Source organism: Musa acuminata, chromosome BXJ2-1 (genome assembly GCF_036884655.1).
Source record: "Musa acuminata AAA Group cultivar baxijiao chromosome BXJ2-1, Cavendish_Baxijiao_AAA, whole genome shotgun sequence".
In the NCBI taxonomy this organism is placed as follows: Eukaryota; Viridiplantae; Streptophyta; class Magnoliopsida; order Zingiberales; family Musaceae; genus Musa; species Musa acuminata.
In genome coordinates, this window is record NC_088338.1 from 37741237 (window position 1) to 37756587 (window position 15351).

The 15351-nt window shown below is 46.5% G+C and overlaps 1 protein-coding gene across 1 annotated transcript; it reads left to right on the top strand.

The window, feature by feature from the left end:
* The first annotated feature begins 2518 nt into the window (after positions 1–2518).
* Positions 2519–3361, top strand: LOC135598264 (uncharacterized). Its single transcript, XM_065091795.1, has one exon. It carries the CDS (start codon positions 2519–2521, stop codon positions 3359–3361), a length of 843 nt encoding a protein of 280 aa, XP_064947867.1.
* Positions 3362–15351: the final 11990 nt, after the last annotated feature.

Consider the following 15351-nt stretch of genomic DNA (forward strand, 5'->3'; position numbering starts at 1 on the left):
GATAATGAAAGACAATAGTTGTCAAATCCTCACCAACGGTGATCAGTGCTACTGAGAGTAGATTGTCCGCTTCATTTCCCAACGAACTGTCAATCGAAAGCGGAAGTGATGCGAACCTACTTGGAAGTGACAACTAAGTGAAAGAAGAGTCAATGGGCAAATTTTGACCCAAAAACTTTAGAAGTTTGCGAGACGATGCTCGTTAAAGCTCCAACAAGCATCCACCTAGTTCAAGCAGCATAAGCATTTGAGAGACTAGCGCATAGTAAGGATGGTCTTTTCCCTCATTTGGAGGATCCGCAGGAACCAACAGGGATCAACACAACTCAGCCAACCCCACACTAGAGTCAGAGTCATTGGTGAGTTGATGCAGCATGGCGGATCAAAGGTTCGACTACTCAAAAACAGCAACGGTGAGCAGTTGGGAGCCAAGAGACGCATTGCAGTTGGAGCAGAAGATTGAAGACTCAGCAAAGGCGAGGAGTTGTAGTGTTGACAAAGGCTTCGACGAGGACATCGAAGGAATAAGTGGGGGAGAATGTTACGAACAAACTTCTAAACAGGATGTTTGATGTAATGCTTATGTATGTTCATGTCTTTTGGTATGTTCATGCTCTGCACAGCATGTAGAGGGACGGCCGAAGGCTTAATAATCCCATTTTAGTTAGGTTGGTGGCCGCTTTAGGCTTGTAAATAAAAGGTTGTGTCATGTGGACACGTATGAGAGATTTTTGATCTATAGTGGACCATTTTACCCTTTGTTGTGCAACTATTTAGAGCTTGTAAAGTGTATTTATAATTTACATTGTCTATAAAGTGTTTTCGAAAATGTTTGCTTGTGGATCTCGTATGAGGCGTTTTCTCTAACCCGTTCTCTCTTTTGTGGGTCCTAAGGGACATGGGAGGCTTCGGGGAGGCTGACCTTTGCGAACGGACATGCAAGGGTGCCGCACGACTTAGGCAAAACTAGCTAAGTCCGTGATAGTTCGTTAGAAGTTTTATCAAAATTGATCGAGAAGTACAGGAGCTTGCCAAAGAAGCTCTTCGGAACTCACCAAGAAGATCATCGTGAATTCCATGAGCTTGCTGGGAGTCCGTTGGAACATTACCGAGAGATCATCGGAAGTTCACCGGAAGATCGTCGGAAGCTTACCGAAAGAAACCTAGACTTACCGGACTTATTTAGCTTAGTGTATTCCTTAAAATTTATAGTTAGAACATAATTGGGTTGGAATTGGGCCAACTCAATTGGAGTAAATTGGGCCTAAGTTTGGGCTGTGTTGGTGATGAGGGTAATAATTACGATAAGACTTGCGTGACACCCGCTTACGCCCCGCGCCCCTGTTAGGCTGACACCGCGTGACTAACACGGGTCGTAACGCCAACCGAGGCCCATTAACGATCGCTCAGGTTCGACTCCGCACGCTACGCTAATAGCGATGTCAGAAGTCATCAGACTGTACGATCCTACCCCCTGCGGGTAGGCACATCAGGTAACACTGAACTCCCCTATAAATACCCTTGCTTTCTAAACGGGAAAAGGGAGGGGAGGACACCAACATAGATAACAACCCCCCTACGATTATTCACTGACTTGATCGTCAGAGGGGTCGGGTCGAGCTCTCCCATCCCGACCTGTGTGCAGGGACGAAGGCGAGGCGCTTCTCTCCGGGCGCGTTGGCAAGGAACCCCCTCCCGAAGGAATCGGCGACCCGTCATCCGGACCTGAACCAAGCCGCATCGACCCCGAGGCCACGGCTAAAAAGTTGTTTACACCAACATAATGGCGCTAGAAGGAGGGCCGATGTCAAGGGATCACCAGGCCGACTCGGTCGAAACCGCAGTCGAGGGAGCGCATCCGGTCGAGGTTCCAGGGGAACATCCCCCGCGGACAGGTCTCCGTAGCGAACACCCCGCTGTAACTTCAGAGCGCTATTGGCGAATCTTCAACGATCAGGGCTTGTTACCGCCTGACACCCCCTCCACCGAACCATCGCCCATCTCGTCCGAAGCCTTTCTCGACCTCACCCATCAGGTCCAAGTTCTAACCGGTATGATACAGTCCATTATTCCACTCGTCTCCGGAACGCTGCACCCCCCGGCTGCCGAACCGGTGCGATAGCAAGAGCCGCCTGCTCAGGCTCAGGCGCAGCCCCTGAAGCTTCCCACTTCGCCTCGGATCCCGTCGTCCCCGCTCACGGATCGAGTCACGACGGACCGGAGGGGCCACACCCAACCCGAGGCCTTTCCTTCGGCCTCGACGGACTCCCTGCGAGCCTAGTTGCTCCTCGTCAGTCAACAGCTTGACGAGGTACAGAAAGAGGTCCGCAAGGCGAGAGGAGAGCTCGGGGAGGACATACATCAGGGATCCCTATTCGTCCCCGAAATACGGGATCAGACGGTCCCATAGAACTTTCGTCTCCCCTCTCTCGACACGTACGACGGCTCCACCGACCCAACGGACCACGTAGCCGCCTTCCGCACCCAAATGACACTGTATGGAACTTCTAACGCTCTGATGTGCAGGGCATTCCCCACAACACTAAGGGGACCAGCCCGCACGTGGTACGGCGGCCTGAGGACCAGGACCGTCGCCTCATTCGACCAGCTCGCTAGAGACTTCGAGCTCAACTTCCTAGCCAGCGCACGACCGGAACCGTCTGTTGCCTTGCTTGTCGGACTACACCAGAGGGAGGACGAGTCCCTCTCCCACTTTGTGAACCGTTTTGCCACGCAGATCCGGGGATTATCCGACGCTCACCCCTCTCTGTTGATGCAGGCGTTCATGATAGGACTACGACCTTCCCGATTCTTCTGGTCTCTCGTTGAGAGACCCACCTCTGCGGTACCGGAGATGCTTCAGCGGGTGAACCAGTTCATCGCAGTTGAGGCTTGGATGGCCGGAAAGCAGGAAAAGCACATGAGGGTTAGACCGGAGCCGGCTCGCGGGCAACAGCCTGCCACGACTAGGCGCACGCTGGACCAATCTGACCTACCCGCTCCGAGGCCTCCTCTGCCCCCCCTAGGCGCATCTCGAACGGAGATATTTCTCCAGATAAATGAGAGAGGGTTACTCAGGGCTCCCGTTCCGATGAAAAACCCACGAGAGCTCACCGACAAGTCCAAGCATTGCCGCTTTCACAGGCAAAACGGGCACGACACCGAAGACTGCCGCGAACTGAAACGGCAGATCGAGGAGCTCGTCTGCAGGGGACATCTCAGTCGGTACATCCGACATAACGGGGAGTCCTCGCCTCTCCCGGAGGGCCCCGTGGAGCACCACATCGATGTCATCACCGGAGGGCCGGCGGTTGGGGGGAACCAGTATGTCAGGGAGAAAGGCATACGCCCGTTCCGCTAGGATCGACGCTCCCCAACATCCGATGTTACCGATGTGGCATACAAGACATATCCGAGAAGGACAAGTTGTTCAACTTCCTTGATGATTTGAAGCCATGGGCTCAACAGGAGCTAAATCGAAGGAATGTTACCGATGTGGTCAGGGCAATTGCTGTTGCAGAAAGGCTCACCGACTTTGTTTCCTCTGAACACCTAGGGAGGAGGAAACAATCTTTAGGCAATCGCCCTCCAAAACATTCTCGAGGGAAGGAGCTCGGGGGCGAACAAAAGAAGAAGAGTTCCCACAAAGGGCCAAACCCGAAAGGTAAGGCCTCAAAACCTGGAGGATGTTTCTTGTGCGGAGGACCGCACATGGTGAGAGAGTGCCCACAAAAACAAGCACTCAATGCTTTGACGGCTTCCATCCACCCCCCCCCATTCGGACAAGGGCAAAGCTGTTGCTCTTAGTTCGAGCAGTTCTGAATCCAGCAGCGATGACGAGGAGTCGCAAGGACCCCAAATGGGAGCAATGCATTTGTTGAATGCTATGCGGGGTCAAGTGGGGGAGAACATGAAGACAAAGCTACAAAAAGCAGGAAATAGTGAGCTAATGTATGTGGACATCAAGCTAAATGGCCAAACGACCCGTGCAATGGTGGACACGGGCGCTACCCACAACTTCATAACCGATCGAGAAGCACAGCGACTTGGGTTGATCTTGGAGAAGAGCCCAAGCCAAATGAAGGCGGTGAACTCGGAGGCCAGGCAAATCTCCGGGTTGGCGAAGGGAGTTCCCATCAAAATCAGGACGTGGAGCGGGAACACCAACATGATGGCCGTGCCATTGGATGACTTCTAAGTGATTCTTGGAATGGAGTTTATACACGCGGCAAAGTTGGTGCCAATGCCGTTCTTGAACTCCCTATGTATGATGGGAGGTGATGACCCCTGCGTGGTTCCCGTCTCTTGGAGAGGAACCAAGGAGCCACAACACATATCAGCCTTACAATTGAAGAAAGGGGTGCGAAAAGGTGAATTAACATTCGTGCCTGTTATGAAGCTAGAGCCACTCAACGAGAAGGCCAATCATGAACCTGCTGTGGTGGTGGACGTCCTGAAAGAGTTCACTGACGTTATGCCACCCGAGTTGCCGAAAACTCTTCTGCCCCGTAGGGGAATGGATCATAAAATTTAGCTGGAGTCAGGAGTGAAGCCTCCAGCGAAACCACCCTACCGCATGGCCCCGCCAGAGTTGGCAGAACTCAGAAAGAAGTTAGGTGAACTGCTAAGCGGTGGTCTCATCCGCAGCTCTAAAGCACCTTTCGGAGCTCTAGTTCTCTTCCAGAAGAAACAAGATGGGAGCCTCCGATTATGCGTCGACTACCGAGCCCTTGACAAAGTGACAGTGAAGAACAAGTATCCCATCCTGCTCATCGCGGACTTGTTCGATCAGTTGGGCAAAGCTAAGTATTTCTCGAAGCTCAACCTTCGGTCGGGGTATTGGCAGGTACGCATTGCTGAAGGCGACGAAGCGAAGACTACCTGTGTGACCAAGTATGGAGCCTTTGAGTTCTTGGTGATGCCCTTCGGCCTAACCAACGCTCCGGCCACGTTCTGCACTCTCATGAACCAGCTATTCAAGGAGTATTTGGATAAGTTCATGGTCGTCTACTTGGACGATATCGTTGTCTATAGTCGAACGCTCGAGGAGCACGTCAAACACCTTCGGACAATTTTCAAGGTTCTCAGGGAGAACATTTTGTTCGTAAAAAGGGAGAAATGCTACTTTGCTCAAACTGAGATCTTATTCTTGGGGCATCGAATCGGTGATGGCTCCATTCGGATGGATAAGTCGAAGGTGTAAGCAGTTGCGGAATGGCGAACTCCAAAGAAGGTGTCAGAGTTGATATCCTTCCTTGGTTTCATCAATTACTATTGACGCTTCATAGCGGGATATTCGAAGCGGGCAACTCCACTGACGGAGTTGCTGAAGAAGGAGCAGCCTTGGAAGTGGTCTGACAGATGTGAAATAGCATTCCAAGATTTGAAGGCTGCTATTCTGGAAGAATCGATGCTCAAATTGTCGGACTATGGAGAGCCCTTTGAAGTCCATACAAACGCTTCGGACTTCGTTATTGGGGGAGTACTTATGCAGGAGGGTCATCCGGTGGCCTACGAGAGCCGCAAACTCAACGAGACCGAGCGCCGGTATCCAGTGCATGAGAAGGAGATGATAGCAGTGATCCACCGTCTACGAGTTTGGCGACACTACCTCCTCGGGTCGTGATTTGTGCTGAGGATGGACAACATCGCCCTGAGCTATTTCCAAACTCAGAAGAAGCTCTCCCTAAAGCAGGCGCAATGGCAAGACTTCCTGGCTGAATTTGATATGGCAATGGAGTACAAGCCCGGGAAGACAAATGTCGTGGCCGATGTGCTGAGTCGGAAAGTGGAATGCGTGAATGCCATACAACTGGAGGGCAGAGGCCAAACAAGTTAGTTGCACTCCAACTTCCTTTCCCGAATCAGGGATGGACTGTATAGTGACCCCCAAGTAGTTATCCTGATGCAGCTCATCAAAGAAGGCAAGGCACGACGATTTTGGGTCCAGGAGGGACTTGTTTACACAAAAGGGAATAGGGTTTATGTTCCTCGAGTGGACAATTTGAGGCGTGAGCTCTTAAAAGAGTGTCACGATTCCCTTTGGGCTGGACACCCAAGCATTCACATAACGTTGGCTCTAGTGGAGAGGGCCTTCTACTGGTCGAAGATGGGGACTAATGTGGAGGAATATGTTTGAACATGCCTTACTTACCAACAAGACAAGGTGGAGCAGCGGAAGCCGGTGGGACTTTTGGAGCCGTTGCCCGTACCAGAAAGACCGTGGGAGAGCATTTCTTTAGACTTTATATCAAGCTTGCCACTTGTAGGGAGACTCGGATCGATACTCATGGTGGTCGATCGATTTTCAAAGTATGCAACTTTCATTGCTGCTCCCCTACACTATTCAGCAAAGAAGGCGGCCAAGCTGATGATGAAGGATGTTGTGAAGTATTGGGGAGTCCCACACAATTTCATTAGTGATTGAGACACTCGGTTCCTGGGACGATTCTGGACCGAGTTATTCAAATTGTTGGGGTCAAAGTTATACTTCTCTATAAGCCTCCACCCCCAGACGGATGGCCAGACTGAAAGGATAAACTCACTCCTGGAGCAATATCTTCGGCACTACGTGAGTGCCAACTAACGAGATTGGGTGAAGCTGTTGGACATTGCCCAATTCTCCTACAACTTGCAACGGAGCTCTGCATCCAACAAGAGCCCCTTCGAGATCATAATTGGACAACAACCATCGACTCCACACACCATGGCCATTGGGTATACTGGGAGTAGTCCGTCAGCCTACCATTTCGCAAAGGAGTGGCATCAAAATGCAGATATTGCGCGGGCTTACTTGGAGAAGGCGGCAAAAAAGATGAAGAAGTGGGTAGACTTGGGAAGGCGACCGCAAGAGTTCAAAGTTGGCGATTTGGTGTTGGTAAAGCTCCAACCAGCATCACTCCAATTCTTTAGGAACAAATTCTACAAAGGATTGGTGCGCAAGTATGAAGGGCCCTTCCCAATTATCAGCAGGGTAGGCAACGTCTCTTACAAGTTGCAGTTGTCGGCGTGGTTCAAAATTCACAACGTTCTTCACGCCAGCAACCTAAAAGCCTACCACTCAGATCCGCAAGATGCTTCCCGAAGTGTTCCAACTCGGCTACCTCCCATCACAGCCTCCTATGAGAAGCGAGTTAAAACCATTCTAGCAGACCGCAAGATAAAACTACCCAACGGAGCTGAGCAAACAGAGTACTTGGTGAAGTGACGAAAGCTTCCCCAAACTGAAGCCAGTTGGGAGCCTGAAGACACCCTACGACATGAAGAAGAAATTATTAACAACTACCAATAAGCGTCGACGAGGGCGTCGACAGTTTAAGTGGGGGAGAATGTCACGAATGGTCATCGCGCACTCGCAACAACTCCGTTCAACGAACCGTTCGTCGCTCACATCTACATGTACAGCTGCTTGACAGCATGTTTTCTCTTGGTTTTGGGTCATTTTGCTTGTAAAAATGTAAGTTCGAACAAGCTACAGCGTTACAAAGAGATCGCTCACCGAACCGAGCAAAACAGCCCAAAATAGCTCCGTTTTCGCGTGCCGTAGGCTGATTTCTGGAATCTACCTCCGCTCACCAAAACGTCAACCATCTTAGCCCCTTTGAACCCCCCAGGTGGCACAGGATTGGATGGGGCTTCGGATATATACCAGGCGTTGAACACTCTTTCGTAAGTTCGCACGTTGCCTTGACGGGAACTTGTTGTTGCGCCCGGGACCAGGTGAGCAGCTGTTTGTGAGCTTGCAGCTGTTCGTTCAACCTTCTAAAGCCCTTGTTTTCCCCCTCTCCCTCTTTTCTCTTGTGCACGCAAGGAGCTCGCTGAATTGCTTGTAAAGCTTCCCCTTTTCGCGAGACGTCGGGACTTGTCCATCGCTCGTTCTTTCGAACTAATCAACTTTCTCTTTTTGCAGGTCCTTCGGGACCTGCGAGAGGTTACAAGTGGGCTGATCCTTGTGGAGCAATATCGCAAGGGAGAAGCGCGACTTAGGCAACGCAAGCTAAGTTTGCATCTTTGCCGCAAGGGTGACTCGCGACTTAGGCAACGCAAGCTAAGTTCGTGTCTTTAACCACAAGGGTGCCTCACGCCTTAGGCAATTCTAGCTAAGGCCGTGACAGTACACTTCATGCTTTCCAACTTATAGGTGGTTTCACTGCCTAGTCTGGTGGTGTCACTGCCTAACCTAACTTTATGTCACTGAATTGACTTTCCAATAGGCCCAATTCAGTTCCAATTCAGACCCAATAGGCCCTTAATTAAGTTGGCATGGTTATACCCAAAACTAACTTAATTAAAACCTAAACTACTTTGATCAAGATACAAACGATTACGAACATAAATCATATGTTGTCCGACATATCATTGGTTCATTCGGCACTTCGTCTAAACTCCCGACGCGTCGTGCTTTCCTTCGACATATTGCCCGATCCATTGGTATGTTGATCTCCCGTAATATCTTATCTTGGTGCAATCCTCAATTCTTCCAGCCCGATGCATGATCTTTGATATGATCCACTCCGGCCCAATGTCTGATTCTCCTACTTCAATCGATTTGCCTTTCTATGATTGAAGTTAGTCTTTGATCACTTTTCTCCAACACTCATTAGTTCATAGCATCATCAATTGATTTCATCATCAAAATTTTGGATTCAACAAGATGAACCTACGTAATATGCCCTCTCCTTGGACATGAATCTGTTAGGCTATATCATATACACTTTCTCCTTGATGTTGCTATTGAGGAATATGGTTTTTATATCCATCTGTCATATCTCATAGTCATAGTGTGTTGTAATAGCCAACAAAATTTGATTAGATTTCAGTATGGCTACGGATGAGAATGTTTCATTATAGTCAACACATTATCTTTGATGATACCCTTTAGCCATTAGCCTTGCCTTATAGGTCTCCACCTTTCCATCTACTCCAATAGGTAAAATACCCTCAAGTGCATCAACTAGACTCCAAACCTTATTGGAGTATATGGAATCCATTTTGGAATTTTTGGCTTCTTGTCACTTCCTAGAGTCTATACTCATAATAGTCTTCTCATAGGTCTAAGGATCAATATCCTCAATATCTTATTATCTGAAATGTCTCACATATCTCTCGGGAGGATGGGATACTCTACTGGACCTATGTAAAGTCAGAACTTGTGTGCTAGATACCTGAACTGACTCGGGATGTGAAATAGTACTTGAGTTAGGTTCTCTAACCTCGTTTAGCTCTATCATGCTCCCATTGTCTCTATCAAGAATGTGTTTCTTTTCAAAAAATACTACTCTCTTAGATATAAAGACCATTTGTCCTCAGGGTGATATAAATAATACTTATAAGTTTTCTTGGGATATCCTATGAACTTGTAGGGCAGCCCCAAATCTTAACAATATTAAGATTGGGCTTCTTTCCTTTCTATATATCATATGGTATAGATACTACTAACTTAGTCAGAACTTTGTTCAAAAGGTAAGCAACAAACTCTAGGGTATATCCCCAAAATAAAATGAGTAGGTAGGCGAAATTTATCATGGACCACACCATATCTAACAACATGTGATTTCTCCTTTCCGATATACCATTGAGTTGAGATATATAAGGTGCTAGTCATAGGTGCCCTGCAAGCCAATTACATGAGTAATGACAAATGTGACTTGACACGTAGTCTTTTTGCTTATTATTATTATTTGATATTTTATCACTTTATATTTCCTGTTGCATGAATATATTGTGATATCCATGGATCTATGCAATGGGAATCGGATCATGATGAGATCACGGTAATAAAACCGATTTACCTTTAAACATAGATCCTAAATAATCTCAATCATAGGTTACTCAAGAGGGACATCGATATAATTGGACAGACTGATGTGATGTATACTAATCCATATGATGGATGTAGTTGGTCTCATAGTTGCTCGTGTGGGGACACTAAGGATATAGTACAAGTGCTCAATGGAGTAAGTGTTGGGAAAATCTTGGGGGCAACATCATATGTGCAGCGGAAGGGCAAGAAAACAAAATCCCTTGTTCCCAAAGAGATGTTCGTCGTCATGCGAAGATTGGTGCACAAAATCCGAGAAACTTAAAACTGCGTATAGAATAGATTGTGTTACCTAGGGAGATCGTATATCCTTGTTTCCTTGTAGATCTTTAGGAGAGGGTGAAATAGGTCAAGCGTCCTCCTCTCTAGCGGTGATCCACACAACAGGGCTACGACGATGCTCCTCAAAACTCCAAGCCTGCTCTGAGGTGGAGAAGGGGGAGGAGAATAGGAGAGGCAAGCAAAGGCTCTAGCCTATGAGGCTCTGAATCCCTCCTATTTATAGAGGTCCCCTGTCAAACCCTAATGGGTCCTCCCCTAGTGGGTATTGGATCTGCATCCAATAAGACAAGGGCTCCGTCGGATATCTCATATCCGAACCTCTACTCATCGCAATGCCTACCATATGTGTGTGACCCTCTAGGCCCAATATCGAGTTGGCCATGAGTCATACCTGTCAGAACTCCTTCTAACTCAGTGAATTATTATCTCTGTAATAATTCACTTGACTCATCGACTATGGATGTACTAGGCCACTACGCCATAGTCCCTAAACGATATAGGGGAATCCAATCCATTGGACCTATCTATCCTCAGTTGCCGTGTACCTATAGTCCCTCATCCATCTAATATCTCTGAGACTGTATATCGAGCATGGTGCTGTCGGACCCATACGGTTTCTACTCGAGTCTCGCTCTAATGGATTCTCTCGGAGAACTATTTCTCTCTCAACCCGAATGACCCTGTCCAGGGATTTTTCTGAGCAAGAACACATGGGATATTCCTCTCATGACGCCGAGAGTGGATGATCCTCTATTGACACTCAATAGCCCTCGTAAGGTCGACTATCACTCCCAATGACCAACTGTACTAGATCTGGGACAACCAAACCTATATGTCTGGTATCAAAGAGTGGAGCACTCATACAAGACATCCTTGGTGTCTCAAGTCTAAGGACCAGATATACCACTAGGACTACGGAATCGCTATCTAACAATAAGGCATCATCAACCATCCAGCATTCCGTAAGCGGATCAATCAGTGAACTCATTCTCCAATGAGCACTTGTACTATATCCCTAGTGTCCCTACACAAGCAGTTATGAGACCAGCTGCATCCATCATATGGACGGGTATATAGCACACCAGTCTGTCCGGTTATCACGATGTCCCTCTCGAGTAACCTATGACCGGGATTATTTAGGATATATGTTTAAAGGTGAATCGATCTCATTATCGTGATCTCATCACAATCCGATTCCCATTGCACAAATCCAAGGACATCACAATATATATATATGTATATATGCAATAGTTATAAAGTGATATACGCCAAAATATAATTAGCAAAAAGATTCTGTATCAAGTCACACATGCCATCACTCACGTGATTGGCTTGCTGGGCACCTATGACTAGTAATCTCCCACTTGACCTAAAACCAATCACCTATGTGTCTGATCCCCATCAGACCCTTGTGACGCTTAAAGATAATCTGAGACAACGGCTTTGTCAGTGGATCTGCAATGTTATCTTCGGATGGAACTCTTTCCACTGCTACATCTCCTCGGGTTACGATCTCTCTTATAAGGTGGAACCTCCTCAGAACACTTCTGATGAGACCCGGGTTCCCTTATTTGAGTAATCGCCCCCTAGTTGTCGCAATATAAGGAAGTCGGCTTCTCGCTATCCAACACGACTCCCAAATCTGTGATGAACTTCTTCACCCAAACTCCCTCCTTTGCTGCATCTGATACAATAATGTACTCCGCCTTTGTGATCGAGTCAGCAGTAGTATCTTGCTTGGAACTCTTCCAGCACACTGCTCCTCCATTCAAGGTGTACACGTACCCCGAATTCGACTTGCTATTATCGACATCAAACTAAAAACTTGAGTCTATGTAGCCTTCAACCTTAAGGCTACTACCTCCATATACTAGTAAAAAATCCTTAGTTCTTCTCAAGTACTTAAGGATACACTTTATTGCTTTCCAGAGCTCCAAGCCTAGATCCGCCTGATACCTGCTCGTGACACTTAGAGCATGCGCTATATCAGGCCTAGTACATAGCATGGCATACATAATAGACCCTATTGCTGAGGCATAAGGTATCATATCCATGTTTGCCCTTTCTTCTGGAGTCTTTGGGGACATACTCGTAGAAAGCGATATCCCATGTCTCATCGGTATGAGACTTCTCTTGGAATTTTTCATGCCAAACCTTTTGACAATGGTTTCTATGTACTTGGACTAGGACAAGCCAAGCATCCTCTTGGATCTATCTCTATAGATTCTAATCCCTAAAATATAGGATGCTTCCCCTAAGTCCTTCATGGAGAAGTGTCTAGATAACTAAGCCTTTACTGTGAATAGCATTCCTACGTCATTCCCAATGATCAAAATGTCATCCACATATAACACCAAAAAAGTGATAGCACTCCCACTTACCTTCCTGTACACACAAGGCTCATCTTCGTTCTTAACGAAGTCATAAGATATGATTACCTCATCAAATCTTATGTTCCAACTTCGGGAAGCTTACTTTAGTCCATAAATGGATCTAAGTAACCTACACACCTTATCTGGGCAGTTCTTGGACACGAATCCCTCATGTTGCATCATATACACCTCCTCCTCGAGGTTCCCATTGAGGAATGCAGTTTTCACATCCATCTGCCAGATCTCATAATCATAGTGTGCTGCAATAGCCAATAGAATTCTGATGGATTTTAGCATTACTACGGGTGAGAAGGTTTCGTCGTAGTCAATACCTTGCCTTTGACGATACCCCTTAGCCACTAGCCTTGCTTTATAGGTCTCTACCTTTCCATCTACTCCGATCTTTTTCTTAAAGATCCACTTACAATCGATGGGTACAATACCTTCGGGCGCATCAACTAGGTTCCAAACCTTGTTAAAGTACATAGAATCTATCTCAGAATTCATGGCTTATTGCCACTTCCCGGAGTCTATACTCATAATAGCCTCCTCGTAGGTCTGATGATCAATATCCTCAACATCCTCTCTTCTAATATGTCCTATATATCTCTCAGGAGAATGAGATACTCTATCAGATCTACGTAAAGTTGAAACTTGTGTATTATGTACTTGAACAGACTCGGGCTGTAGAGTGGTGCTTGAGCTTGGTTCTCCAACCTCCCTCAACTCTATCATTCTCCCACTATCTCCGCCAAGAATGTTCCTTCTCAAGGAACATTGCTCTCTTAGCTACAAAGACCTTTTGGTCCTCGAGATGATAGAAATAATACTCACAAGTTTCCTTGGGGTATCCCACAAATTTGCATCGCTCTGTCCTTGATTCTAATTTATCGGGGTTGTGTCTTTTAACGTGGGCAGGGCAGCCCCAAATCTTAACAACTTTAAGATTAGGCTTCTTCCCTTTCCATATCTCATATGGTGTAGACACTATCGACTTAGTTAGAACTATGTTCAGAAGGTAAGCTGCTGTCTCTAAGGCATATCTCTTGAATAAGATGGGTAGGTCAGCGAAACTCATCATGGACCGTACCATAACTAACAGCGTATGATTCCTCCTTCCAGAGACACCATTGAGCTGAGGTGTATAACGAGGTGTCCATTGGGATAATATCCCATGGTCCTTGAGGAACTGAGTAAACTCTGTACTTAAGTACTCACCTCATCGATCCGATTGAAGAGTTTTGATACTCTTTCCAATCTAGTTCTCCACCTCATTCTTATACTCTCTGAATTTCTCAAAACCCTCAGACTTGTACTTCATTAAGTACACATTTCCATACCTTGAGAAATAATTAGTAAAGGTAATGAAGTAGAAGTAACCACCAATGGCATGAGTTAACATGGGTCCACATACATCACTATATATGAGTTCCAACAGCTCAGTGGCTCTCTCTCCAGTTCCACTAAATAGAGAGTTGGTCAGTTTTCCACGAAGGCAAGGCTCACAAGTTGCATATGACACATAGTCGAATGGACCTAGATATCCATAATTTAGCAACTTTTGAATCCTTCTTTCATTGATATGACCTAGCCTACAATGCCATAGGTATGCACTGTTCATCTCATCTCTTTCCTCTTGGACACATTTACATGCATGATATGTGGAGTAGTATCCAGCACAAACAAACCTTTATACAATATTTCTCTCGTCAATCTCCCCTCGGCTTTGCTAGAATTTACAATAAATTGTAGATGTGATAAGCAATACTAGTATCCAATACCAATGCACTATCACAAAAATCTGACAATTGGAGATTGATTATGAATGTACCTGAAGCTTCTCCAAGCTTTTGTTTCGCCCTTTCTACAAGGTACTTTTTGCAGTTCCTCTTCCAATTCCCATCTTTGCTATAGTGGAAGTACTGGCTTTTGTCCTTTGCTGAGTCTTTCTTAGCAACCTTTGCTTTACCTGGTCTGCCCTTGCCCTTTCCCTTCTTAAGGGACCTTTTTGCTTTCCTTTTCTTTTTGGTCTCACCAATGTAGAGAACTGGCTTCTCTTTCTTAATAGTACTCTCTGCCTCCCTCAACATATTGAGGAGCTCTGGGAGAGTCACCTCAAGCTTGTTCATATTAAAATTCATTATGAACTGTGAAAAGGAATCTGGTAGGGACTGAAGCATAATGTCCACACACAAGTTATCCTCTAGGACCATTCCTAGACCTGTGAGTTTCTCTATCCACTCAATCATGTTTAGGACATGGTTCTGAACCGATGTCCCCTCAGTCATCCTAGCGCGGAAGAGGCTCTTGGATATCTCATATCGCTGAGTCCTTCCCTGTTCCTCAAACAATTTGCGGACATGTAGGAGAATGGATTTGGCATCCATCTTTTTATGTTATCTCCGTAACTTAGGAGTCATAGAGCCCAACATATAGCACTAAGCAAGAGTGAAGTCATCAATGTACTTCACGTAGCGAGCGATCTCATCCTCGCTTGCCCCTTTTTCGGGCGTAGGCATCACTGTATCAAGGACGTACACGATTTTCTTCGCCGTGAGAACAATTCTCAAGTTAAGGAGCCAATCCGTATAATTTGGACTAGTGAGGCGGTTGACATCAAGTCGTAAGGGATTTGAAAACGACATTTTCTAAATATAAAGATGCAGCAGAAATGAATAACATGCAAATTTTGCAAAAAATAAACTATCAAGATATGGACTTCTATCTTAATATGCTCCCACTATTTTACTAACGAGTCATGCGACACCCCCAGCACATGAAAAGAAAGTCTCCAGCAGACTTCTAGTGGGGATCAGGATCCAATCAGCATCTTAGTGTAACCTCGAGGGACTCGACCAATCACACTAAGCCTAAAAG

Excerpts from the sequence above, each read along its gene's own strand:
- LOC135598264 (XM_065091795.1), top strand. The coding sequence starts at position 2,519 with ATGTGCAGGGCATTCCCCACAACACTAAGGGGACCAGCCCGCACGTGG.